The sequence below is a fragment of the Mobula hypostoma genome, unplaced genomic scaffold (assembly GCF_963921235.1).
Source record: "Mobula hypostoma unplaced genomic scaffold, sMobHyp1.1 scaffold_36, whole genome shotgun sequence".
Lineage (NCBI taxonomy): Eukaryota > Metazoa > Chordata > Chondrichthyes > Myliobatiformes > Myliobatidae > Mobula > Mobula hypostoma.
Genome location: NW_026948187.1, coordinates 6,935,075 through 6,947,709, shown reverse-complemented (window position 1 = coordinate 6,947,709; position 12,635 = coordinate 6,935,075). Strand labels below are relative to the sequence as shown.

The following is a 12,635-nucleotide window of genomic DNA, read 5'->3' as shown; positions in this document are numbered from 1 at the left end:
TGAGAAGCACCGAAAATTACCTGCTTCAGAAGGTCTTCTGGAGCGGTACATGGAATGGAAAGGTTTTGAGGTAAACACGCGAACCTCTGGCTAATACGATGGGCTTCGATAACACAGTTGCCCAACGCAGAAGAATGGGGCCGAGGGGCTGTATCTGCACCGCCTGGTTCATAACTACAGACAATTGCCATTTCAGTCCGGAGTAGACGATCAGATAATGATGTCGTCAGCAGGAGCTCAATCGGCAATTGGTGTATGAACAGTCTCGACGTCATATCCGGGAACACCCTCGACCGACAGAGCTCAGTTGAAGAAGCGAACGAGGCGCATTTGCTGTCGAACAGCGCTGCAGAATCGCGATGCATTTCCCTCCTGACGTGTCCCTTGTCGGTCTAACTTTATCCCTGACACTCTTGCACAAATGTGAGTTTATTTTTGATCAATTATCGTCTCACACAGGGGTCGAACCGGCAGATTCAAGGACGATCCCAAATCGTGTTTTAAATTGCGGGATATTATGACATTGTCATCTACTTGACCATGAATTTCTCTCTCTTGCATGTTAATCCAGGTCTGTCGGCTGCACCAACAGTGGTCCAGTTACCAACCGCGGCCTCGGTTCGGCCGGGAGAACAGTTCAGCTTTGAGTGCAGTTTGGAGGGAGGCAGCATGAGCAGCTACAACATGCACTGGTACAGGCAAGTCGGTACGAGCCTGGAGCATGTCTGCGACGAGTATGGTTCATGCGACTCACAATTTAAACCGCGGTTCACCACTAAGCTCGAAGCTGCACAGAACCGCTTCACTCTGCAGCTCAGCAGCTGCGAGGAGACGGACTCGGCGACCTACTTCTGCGCAGCGAGTCTCGCACGGCGGCTCACGTCTCGGGCTGCCTCAGACAAAAACCTCCCCCGTGATTCGGTGAACAGTCAGCCCATCACAGCCCGTTGCCAGCCACTTTCTCTGCGTCCATCGAACTCATCTCCAAGTACAATCCTTTTTTATCAGTCTCCCCTCACACGCACGTCCACCTAAAGTTCATTTGCGTGAAACGCTGCTGGGAGGAAGCTGAATCTATTATGAAGATCCTCCGCCGTCAGTGTTATCAACTCGCCATTACAGTAGATCCCACAACACTAGGTACCGAGATGGACTAACTTTCAGGGTTTGGACAATTCATGTCTATTCATTGATTGATATAGTCTATCATTATGAATATAAGGCCGTATGAACCTTAGATATACGAGCAGAATTCGGCTATTTGCTCCAGCGAGTCTATTCCGCCACTTCATCTTGGCTGATCCAAATTTCCTTATCAGCCACAATCTCCCTCTTTCTCCCGTTACCTTCTCATGCCCAAAACAATCAAGAATCTGCCAACCGTTGCCGTAAATAATTCAAAGGATTCGCCCACTCTCTGTCCAAAGGAATTCTTCCTCACCTCCATTCTTCTACTTTGACACTGTGTCCCCCGGCTTAAGATTGAAGCACCTTTGGAAACATCCCCTCCGCGTTCACTCTGTCAAGGTATTTCACCACTGAGCCCTTTTCAATCAGATCATTCCTCATCCTTTTTTGAGTTCCAGAGCAATCAAAGCCTCTTTAAACCATAAACCTTTATTTTTCGGATCATTTTCGTGAAACTCCTATGAAACCTCTCCAGTTTCAGCACCTCTTTTTTGCTAAAGCAGGAAACCGACAACGGCACACGGTACTCCAAATGAGGCCTCGCTGGCTCTTCATGAAGTGGGCCACATTATATTCTGGCATTTGTATTCTTGTACTCTTGAAATAAATGCTATCATCGCATGTGCCTCCCTCACCACAGAATGCGCCTAAATGAATTTTTCATGAATCCTGCGCAATGGCTGTGAAGTCCCTTTGCGCCTCAGCTTTTTGGCATATCCTCTCCTTCAGAAAATAGTCTACAATTTCATTTCTTCTGCCAAGATGCATGGCCATACACATACCGACACTGTACTCCATCTTACACTTCTCTGTCCACTCTTCTGATCCTGTGGTTTGGTAGCCTCTCTATTTCTCCCAGTGTAGGAAACATCCTCTCCACATCCACGCTAACTAGGTCTTTCAATATTCACAAAAATTACTGGTGAACGCAGCAGGCCAGGCAGCATGTATCAGGAGAGGTACAGTTGACGTTTCGGGCCCAGACCCTTCGTCTGTACCGCTTCCTACAGATGCTGCCTGGCCTGCTGCGTTCACCAGCGTTTCTGTGTGTGCTGCTTGTATTTCCAGCATCTGCAGATTACGTCGTGTTTGCGCCTTTCAATATTCGATAGGTTTCAATGAGGTCCCCACTCATTCGTCTAAACTCCAGCAAGTACAGGCCCGGAGCTATCAAACGCTCCTCATATGTTAACCCTTTCATTCCTTGAATTGTCGTCGTTAATATTCTGTGAACCCTCTCCAATATAAGCACATCCTATCTAAGATAAGCTGCCCTAAACTGCTCACAATACTCCAAGGTTGGCCTCACCAGTGCTTTATAAAACCTCAACATCACATCCTTGCTTTTATTTTCCAGTCGCCTTGACATTTTCTTTTTTGCTTATCCCGCTTGTTATTTCTTTCGGAATTCCCAGAAAGTTGTCAGGCAAGATTTCCCTCGAGGAAACCATGCTGACTACGTCCTATTTTATCAGGTTTCCCCAAGTACACTCGGACCTCATCCTCAATAACCGACGACAACATCTTCCCAACCACTAAGGTCAGACTAACTGGCCTCCAGCTTAAGTTCTGTCGTATTTGCCGGTGCTTCCGTGCATGCCGGCAAGAAAATAAATCGCGGGTAGTACACGGTGACACATACGTAAGATAATGCTAAATTTAATTTGAAATTTAAATGCTGAGCCTCCCAGGTCGGAGGAACTGTCGGCGATACCACCGACCTTTGAAAACAGCAAATTTCTCTCAATAATTTTCTCAGTTTTGATCCGACTCAGCGAGAACTTTGACCGCTTTACTCTCAGGCATTGGTGATTGATACAACAGCAGGGGGCAGTAGAGTCAGTTCGTTCGCTGATGATGCGCTGGCCCTTGATGAGGGTACTTCTCCTGAGAGTCGGAGGTCCAAGGGGTAGCATTACAGGGTTCTATACGCTCATCGACAAGGTTGAAGGTGAACATCTCTCTGACAGGCGGTCTGAACCGAGCGGGCGTTCGTTTAAGTTAGATAAAATCTCACTCCGCCTCTCAGTTTCTGTTAATTACTGCTCATTTTCCCGATCGGACCCATGGACTGCAGCCGCCTCAAAGCCCCTCGCTCTCTCTGTCGCCGTGGACTCGTTTGGTAGTGACAGGGTCGATACAGAGATGCAAGAAGTATAGAAAAAAGTAATGAAATCTGGTTCCGAAAACCATTCATAAACTGATCCCGTCCCTTACCGTGAAACCAGAACAATAACTGCAACAGCAGGAACATCTCCGCGTCCGTCCGTCCTCTCCACAGCGGAGAAGGTTCGGGAATCCGCTTGAGCTCAACGCGTCACGGGAGACACCCCGAAGCCCCGCCCCTCCCTCTGACAATTACACCTGACGTCACTGAGCAACCGCGGCGGGAACTTGAGTTGGCTGCTGTGGTCATTGATTTGCTGTATACCAGGGTCACTGCTGGATAAGGTCTGAAATAGTAGCAAGTTATGGGATCTCAAGATCGCCCCTTTCATCAGGTTTGAAAGTTTCTGGCTGTTTGGCACAGTTGGAAATATAAAGATTAATTTTCCGGTTAACGTAATCTGAAGTTCTTCGCTGTCCAAGTCGCATTTCCCTCAATCCCTTTTTGTTTCCTTTCCAGCGTGATGACGCCAAACTTGTAACGGGATTGGGATGGGATAGCACGAAGTTCTGCACCGTTCAACGGCGAAAGCAAGACCGGTGGTGTTGCAGATGCCCGGTAAGGAGCACGGCAGTTGTGCGTGCGATTTGGGGAAGCGGTTCACCGGGGAAGCAACCACTTCACCGCGTAGCTCGGCGGTTGCGAGCTGGCAGACTCGAAGGGCTATTCCTGTGCAGCGAACGCCACCCAGCGGCAGGAACGCACATAGAACCGACCACCAATGAGCGAAATACAAATTTCGCTTTAATGCGGGCATTCCCAGAAAGGTGAAGGTACACACGATGAAAAGAAATACGGCAAATCGTGCAAATAATAAAAACAAGTACATTTGATAAGAACACGAGTTGGAAAGTGAATCCATACACTGTGGAATTAGTTCAGTCTTGAGGTGTGAAGATATCCACGCCGGGCGGGTGTTTCAGACCTAAGGCTCCTGTACCGACTGCCTTGTCGAAGAATATGGTGAACATCAGTACAGTGCGATAGTCTCACGCTGTCCCGATGTATAACTAGGGGGCTGAAGACATTTACACAATACTGCAGTAATTTTATATACTGTACTGTACTGCTGCCGAAATAAACAAATTGACATATGTGATTTATGGTAAATGTGATTCTGATCCGGGTCTTTTTACTGGGATGGTAGTGGGAAGGGGAGAGAGAAAGGGGAATCATTGTTGGGAAAAGGGGAAGAGAGATAGTTGAGAAGGGAAGCACCAGGGAGATGTTCTGTAATGATCAATAAATCAATTTACAGCTGGAGTACGAGAGTTCTAAGGAAAGATTGCAGACGGCTCAGGTTGTTTTAAGATGGAGTTTGCGAAAGTAGCCTTCTCGCAGCTTACAAGTTTCCGAGGAGAAGTGATGAGGTGGTTGATCGTTGTCGTGTTGCGGCGATGAGGCTGTTTAGAGCGAACGGACACAGGGTTGAAGCGAGAGGGGGAAGGTTGAAGTCAGACATGGGGTGATACACTTTTCATGCGGAGGCCGTTGGGAATGTGGAACGAGCTGTCAAGGAATGTCATATCCTGCACACCAGTGTAAAGGAGAACGAAACAATTGCAAGTCCGGACCGATATAAAGAGCAGAACAATAATAATGAACAGAAACAATAAATACAAAGACATAAAATAGCTGATATTAATCCATGAGGTTATATTAGGCTTTACGTACGCTGTGACCGACGGGAAATAGTAAGAGAGCAGTGATAGTGGGGGAGGGGGCTGTGGAGGGGTGGGTGAGTGGATGGAAGTGTCGATCAGGCTTACTGTTTGGGGAAGGGAATTGTTTTTGAGGCTAGTAATCATGGCGTATATGCCACGTAACCTCTTCCTTGCTTAGATTGGAAAAAGCAGTCCATCAGCAGAGTAGGTGGGATCAGTCATGATGATACTGGCACTTTTCCAGCGCCTTTCTGTATAATTTTCAGTGACGGCGGGGAGGACTGCTACCGGTGATTCGTGGGTCAGGTTGGATTAGCCATTGTCGGGCCTCCCTGTCCACTGCAGTGCGGCTTCCGTGCCTTGCGATAACGCTGGGATGCTCTCCATCAGGCAGTTGTAGCATGACTTGATGCGCATGTGCAATGCGCAGCTGTCTTCCGCCTCCTGGGAAATCAGGACATTGATGAGCTTCCTAGATTCTAAAATGTGAGTTCTGGGGTGATAACGGAGTTATGAGTTTGCATGTGATGTGCACTCCGGGAGTTCGAAACTGCTCACAGTTTGGACTGTGGTGCCATCATGTGTGAAGGGGTATGTGAATGCGGCGACTTCATCTGAATTCGATTTTTAAAACATTTCCCTTGTCTTGTTGACGGTGTTATATGCCTGGCCCCAGGCCTCGATGTCCTCCACCTCCTCTACCGTGCCTCGTGCAGAGTCGCTTGGGTGACATCGGGGAATTTGTCAACGTGATTGGCCGGGTGTTTGGCCGTGAGGTCATGTGTGTGTGGAGAGTGTACAGTAATGGGCGACACACACCGCCCTGAGGGATACCAGTGTTCAGGATGATGGGGACGGTGTAGTAGTTGTGCATCCTGTGAGTCTGAGGTCACTTCCTCAGGAAGTCCAATTCACAGTTGCATTGTGGTGTATTTCTATCGAAGCTGCCGATGTTGTCACAGTTACAACATTTCAGTGACTTTCCGATGGATGGACAAGCTGTGCTGTCGCGCCCGTTTCTCTGCAGGGTGACAGCAGGGGGCGCTCTAAGACCAAACGGAGCGGCAGTGACTTCTGAGTGGGGCAGCAGTCAGTCGCCTATCTCGACCTTGCAATGCAAGGCTCCACATTAAAAAATAAAGCATGGTCACAGCTCAACCATCACTGATAAAAAAAACATCTCCACCTCACTCTTTGACACTGAGAGCGGTGATGTCGAACCGAGGGCCGGACTGCTTGAGGGAAAAATGTTTTATGACGTGCAGAAGCTGGCGTGTGCAATGACATGCAAGTCTGCAACTCGAGACTCGGATGGATGGCCAGATAGATCGATTTATAGAGAGATACGTGGCAAGATAGATTGCAAGACAGATCGATACATACAACCATACACACATGCATAACACACACAAACATACGGGGACACCGTAACGTACCAGTCAGCGCGTCGCTTCACAGCACCAGAAGCCTGGGTTCCGCTGCTTCCGCCGCCTATATGAAATCCGTACGTTCCTCCCAGTGACGGCGTCAGTTCCCTTCGGTGCCCCAACTCCACCCTGCAAGGACGTACGGGACAGGAGGTTACTTGGTCACATCTGTGTAACTGGGCGGCGAGGCTTCATTGGGTCGGACGGTCCTGTTACCCAGTATCTCATTTATCTTTGAATAAACCTGAAGTACCTAAACATAGAAAGACAAACAAACAGGCAGAAACTGTGATGAGAAACGGACACACAGGTCACACAACGACAACGATGACTCCTCATTTCATGTTTTGTCCCGCACATTTGCTCCGGCGGATACAATGCACATATGTCGACGTTGTAACTTTGCGCACTTCCGGTTTCTGCTCTGAATGCGACGTCATCCAGCGAGGGAGGATTTGCAATGCCAATGACAGAAGCGGGAGCGTGGCGTTGCAAACCAAACTGTAACCTTATGCAGTCATTATATCTGTCCTCTACGCTTCCTGAAGTAGAGCTTTAAGTGAAGGATGTTCTTGCGACTGGCGGTTCTGACCTGCTTGTACAGTAAGGAATATTCGCAACGACGGCTAATATTCAAATCCAATGTTCCCTACTTCCATGTTTTCATTCTTTCTTTCTCATTCTGTCTTATCAAATTGTCCACATTATCTCTAAGTAACGTCGACCTCCTTACCCTGTGAGTATCATCTTTATCGACCCCTGTTCTTCCTGCTCCACATTTTCCGACTTTGCTCTGCCCTTGTATTCGCGCTTGGCCACTTTCAGAACTTATCCACTCTCATCCTCGGATTGCCTCGCACGTTCTGTCTTGCTAACTCTCTGAATTTTCGGACTCCTTTCTTATCCGTCTATCTCTTTCTCGCTCCACACCGCTCCTGTCCATCCATCGCTCTCAACCTCACCCACGCTCTTCCTACCAGCTCAGCTTCGGCCCGTACCCTGCCTCCCCACTCTTCTCTCACCTCCCCCTACTGCTGCCATCTCCACTCCACTTCCTCCCATTTCTTTATTTATCTGTCTACCTTTCAATAATTATCCTTCCTCGCTCCTCCCTCCGCCTCGTCCTTTCACTCCGCACCGCCACACCCTTCCCTCATCCTCCCTATCCCTCCATCTCTATCTATAAACCAGTCTTATCTGTCTCCTTATCGATTTCTCTATGTCTCTGTCTCATCTCTCCCTGGCGCGCTCGGGTTATTTCTCTATCACGTTCTGTTTTTTCAATACCTGCCTCTATTACTGTCTGGACTTCTCTCCATCGCACGAAGTCGCTGCCTTTACCGAATGTATTTATTTATTTTTTCCCCTCCTTTGTTCTTTAAATCACCATTCGCGACCTCGAGGATGATCCGCCAGACTGCCGACGCTGTTTCCGCGTCTCCCGGCGGGAGACGGACGCTTCACTGCACCGTCGACGGCAGCAGCACCTACCGATTGTTCTGGTACAGACAATACCCGGGGAAGGAGCCGCAGAACCTGTTTTACTCGATGGCTGCTCCAAGCGTGGCGCCGGACACGGAGGTGGACGGGTTTACAGCCAGTCGACCGAAAAACAATGAGTTCACTCTGAGTGTCAGCCGCCTTCAGCTGAACCACACAGCCACATATTTCTGCGCCTGGAGTCTGCACGGCGACTGACATAGATGGGGGCAGATGGAGCGGAGAGCTAAGTAAGAGTATCTCTTGCACCCAATTCCCGGTAACAGAAATGATCCACACTGCGGTGGGGAAACATTGGCAGCTTCTTCATTCCAGTTCGGTATGCCGTGAAGTCCGCTGATGGCTTTGACTACCCTTACACCCGGGGATGGGCTGGGGACAGCCTGCCAATGTCACCACACATTCAGACGCCTACTTAGCAGGCCCATATTGTTCAATAGAACATCGAAAAAAGAACATTAAAGAAAAATGACAAAATAAATCAGAGCCCAACGCAGCTACTTAAGTTCCTCCCGCCCACCGTAAAGCACATGCCCAGCCATCAAAGTCCAAGGAAAGCCGCCTGCCTTTGGGATTGCATCTACGGAGGAGGCTGCAGGGGGCGCTGTTGCACCAGGAAACACTGGAGCTGAAGAGCGCCGTGTCGATTCAGCACCTGTTTTGATGAGGCTGTCTCCTTTAGTGAGGTCGTTAATCCTTACCGGACAGCAGATCCGGGCCATGTTTACAGGGGGTTTCCGGAGCTGGCTGGTGTTCAGCTCAGAACGAAACCTTTAGAGTTTCGAAGAATGTCGTATTCATTTATGTATTTGTCTACCTTTCTATCTATCTATTTATTTATTTGTATATTTTTACTTGCTTTTTTTTGAAATACAGTCCTTCAAGCCGCTCCGCCACACTCGCCTAATCACGGCGTATTTTGCAACCAGCAATTAATCTACCAACCAGTACTGCGGGAAGAAAATGGACCATGGCGGGAGAACGTAGAAAAATGTTACATACAGCGGCGTCACCTGATATACCTGATGTCCCTCCCTCTCCTCCCTCGAGCCTCTTTTCCCATACAACCTACTCCTCTCTTCATTCACAATCTCCTCCTCTCCTCATCTTTTATCTCCTCTCCCGTCTCTCCCCCACTTGCTGCCGTCCTCCTCATCCTATTAATCAACTTGCCTTTCACATCCAATGCCCGTCGTCTCCTGTACATTTCCATCATTGTTTCTCTTCCGAGTTTAAACATGGACCTTGTAGTTATGGAACCACTGTCTTGGCAAAATAACCTAACTTCGAGCTTTTTAATTTTATAAACCCGTATGTCGTCATCAGTTCCAGTGAAAATAAGCCCAGCCGATCCATCTTCAATACATTTGCTGTCCTCTTATCCAGGAAACACACGTATGACTATCTCCTCCGTTCTTCCTATGGTCGCAACACGATTCCTGTCCAAGCTGTGTGCAATATTCCGCTTGTCGTCCAACCCAGCACGACATCTTACACCTTACATTCAGTGCTCTCGACGAGGAAGTGGAGGCCGTTTCTCCCTTCTCAGGGACGATTGTAACAGGACGGAGTAGCGTCCCATTTGGGATAAAAAAAATCTACATGGAACTATGAAAGGCGAAACTATGAAAGGGGTATTTTTTACTATAAATGCGATCGGAAACTAAAAAACAGGGTGTAATTATAAATGGTTCATTAATGATAGGACTTTCAAAAGCAGGAAGGGCGTCGCTTCTGAAAAAAAAGCAGGAAAACGGAGACGTCGTGTCAGGGAAGAATCAAGTGACAGTCAGTGTAATGAAATCCCACTGTGTGTTTTCCACCTCACATTCAGGTAAATCGGTGTCAGTTCGGGGCTTGTCGGAGTGTGCTGGGTGTGCTGACGTCACAAGGCGGGTGTAAGAGCTTGCATCTTGCCGGAAGATCGGTCACCTGCTCTCTCCTCGTTGTTACAAAACCCTCTGCTTACAATCCACATCGCGTTTCCTCTGTCAAAACAAAACAACACAACAAGGCACGGCCACACGGCCACGTGTGCTTGCATCTGTCACGCCGTTTACATGCAGTCTGGGGTTTTTGTCGAGCTCTTCCCTCTCGGCGTGTCACTGTGAGTACTCCAGGCGCAAAAGTACACGGCCGAGTGATTCACCCGCAGGCTGTTGGTCACCAGTTTGGCCTCGTTATCTTTCGTCGTCTGCAGGGTAAATCCATCGACCTCCCCGTCGGGATTCTTAGAGTTAGCACCGTAGCTGTAGAACATGAACTGCGGCTCCTGCCCCGGGTACTGCCGGTACCAGTACACGCGATAAGTGCTGCTGCCCTCCACGCTGCAGTTCAGGGCCATCGGCTTCCCCGGTGAACCGGAAAAAGCCAGAGGAGTCTGCTGGATAGTTTGCGAGTTCGCGGCTGGGGAAGAGAGGAGAGGGGTACGACGTCAGTAGGCAGGTAGACTCGGATCATGGAGACAGGGGGGAAAGAAGGAGAAAGAGAGATGCCGGAAGCAGAGGCATATGGGGAGTAGAGAAAGAGATGGGGAAGAAATAGACAGAGCGAGAGAATAAAAGAAAATAATTATAATTGGACGGAGAGAGGTGAGAACTAAATAACAAAAGAGCGCGACGATGGAATAAGTGAGAAAGAAACACAGAAGAGCGATGGGGAAACAAATAGTACAAGAATTAACGGAGCACAGGAAGGGTAATGTAGAACTGGTTCCTTAAAATGCTCGCAAATTGAAGCTGTCATTTACCGTGAAGCCAGACCAGCAGCTCCAATAACACCAACATCTTTGAACTTAGACCGTTCCCTCCAAGTGGAAGGGAGATCGGAACGAACAACCTTTTGAATGCCTTGTCAGGTCATGGGTGAACGCATGAAGCTCCGCCCCTCACCCACACGTCACCGAGTTGCGACACCGGAAGCTTAGTGCTTGAATGGTCTGTGGATCAATTCATTTGCCGATTCGGATGTCAGTCGAAAGGCCGGGCCCCATTCCAATTTCAGCAGGACAACGGGAGCTGTCCCTTCAGTCCTGGACACGACGATCTAACCTCAATGTCACAAATAGAGTCATCGTACCGTTTTGGGAGGCGGAGAGAAGAATATAAGGAGGAAGGTACGGATTACGTTCAGCAGAAAGACAGATTAATTTCGTACATGGTGAACCAAAGTGCTTTTTCCCGTGTTGTTCATGAATTACAAATAACAGAGCTGTAGAACATATATTACAGACGGTGGCCTCTCGGCCCAAATGTTTATTGCTTCAGAGGTGTGAATGCTGGCGTCGTATACGAGTGCATCACGGAAACAATCGCTTTTCCAACTGGACACCTCCTATAAATATCCTCATAACTGCCGTCATGCAAGCTATGATCATGCCAGCAATTTGGCAGTGATGACGATTGCAGTGGACATTGAAAGCGTGTAGCACGGAATTTTCCAGAAGTCAGCGAAGAAAGCGAAGCAAAAGTGAATACCTGGCAACCAATTCGGCTGCGCGTTATATTTCGAGAATGGGATTAACCGTCAAGCAACCGCTTTACTCTGCGACCCAGGAGTGGGACTTGGACAACCGAAAGTCTTACTCTTGTGTAGAGTGCCACCGTGCGGCGGCAATAAGAATAACCCCGAGGTATCATCTTGTGGAAAGGAGACAGTCAACACTACTGCGGGAATATGTGGCCATATGTGATGGTACTGTGCTGGAATGGACTGCTAACCCCACTAATCCTAACCTTAACCCGCTCCCTGTAAATGCCTGCAAGAAAATGAATCTCTGGGTTGTCTATGGTGCCGTGTACGTACTTTGATAGTACATTTATCTTGACTGGGACCTTGACTTTATCGTGGCCTGTAAAAATCACCGGCAGCACAGATAAGATGCACCATCATTATTTTCCGGGGGTGGAACGGATTAGCCCCAGATTACAGAATTTAATATTGACGGACATCTGTTTAAGCTCAGATAAAGTTAGACACACTGAATGAGTTGCTGAAAGAAGCAGTCGAGGAGGGTACGTTTACAACATTCGGGCAGGTACACCGATGGTAACGCTTCAAGGATGTGTTGAGTAAACGAAGGCAAATAGAATTAAAGTACACAGGGTCCCTTGGTACTATAACTCCAAACCAACAGAGGGCGCTCTACAACAAATCGCTGCGACATTGACTTCAGGTCGGGAAGCTGCCGCTCAGTCACCCAGTCACCGCATGACACAAGACCACGTGTTCTGAACCACCAGATTCATGTCTCACCTGCGCTCACTGTAATTGCCCCCATCGCGTACGGAGTGATTAAATGAAGCAAAACCATCAAAGCTCCAGGTGCAGTTCATGCAATTATATCGAAGATATGATATCTTAATGCAGGTAGCCACATGGATCACAAACCACAGGCAAATAAGAGACCGATGAATAACTCTCTGGAACTAATTCAGCCATGAAGACTTGTCCTTCACCAGTTATTCCCTTCATCCGTGTATTCGAACGCATAAAATATTAATCATTATGAGGTCCTTTGCAATGGTTTTCCAGTTTCCGAGCAACGTCTTTCAAAGGAGGAGGGTCTGGTGTGCCGTTGTCTGCAATTATATTGAAGATGCCATCTAAGGAGACGAACAGAAAGACGGAGAGAGGTAGAAAATGGGTAGATAGACAGACAGATAAGAGGAAGTTAAGAGACAGATACAT

General features: G+C 48.3%; 2 gene segments (V, D, J or C); one reads left to right on the top strand and one right to left on the bottom strand.

The window, feature by feature from the left end:
• The first annotated feature begins 357 nt into the window (after window positions 1-357).
• Window positions 358-3,101, top strand: LOC134341583 (immunoglobulin heavy variable 4-30-2-like). The segment is given in 3 exon segments: window positions 358-423; window positions 572-921; window positions 2,991-3,101. Coding segments are annotated over 3 exon segments (525 nt in total).
• Window positions 3,102-10,002: 6,901 nt separating this feature from the next.
• On the bottom strand, window positions 10,003-10,769 carry LOC134341581 (T cell receptor beta variable 30-like). The segment is given in 2 exon segments: window positions 10,003-10,352; window positions 10,696-10,769. Coding segments are annotated over 2 exon segments (387 nt in total).
• Window positions 10,770-12,635: the final 1,866 nt, after the last annotated feature.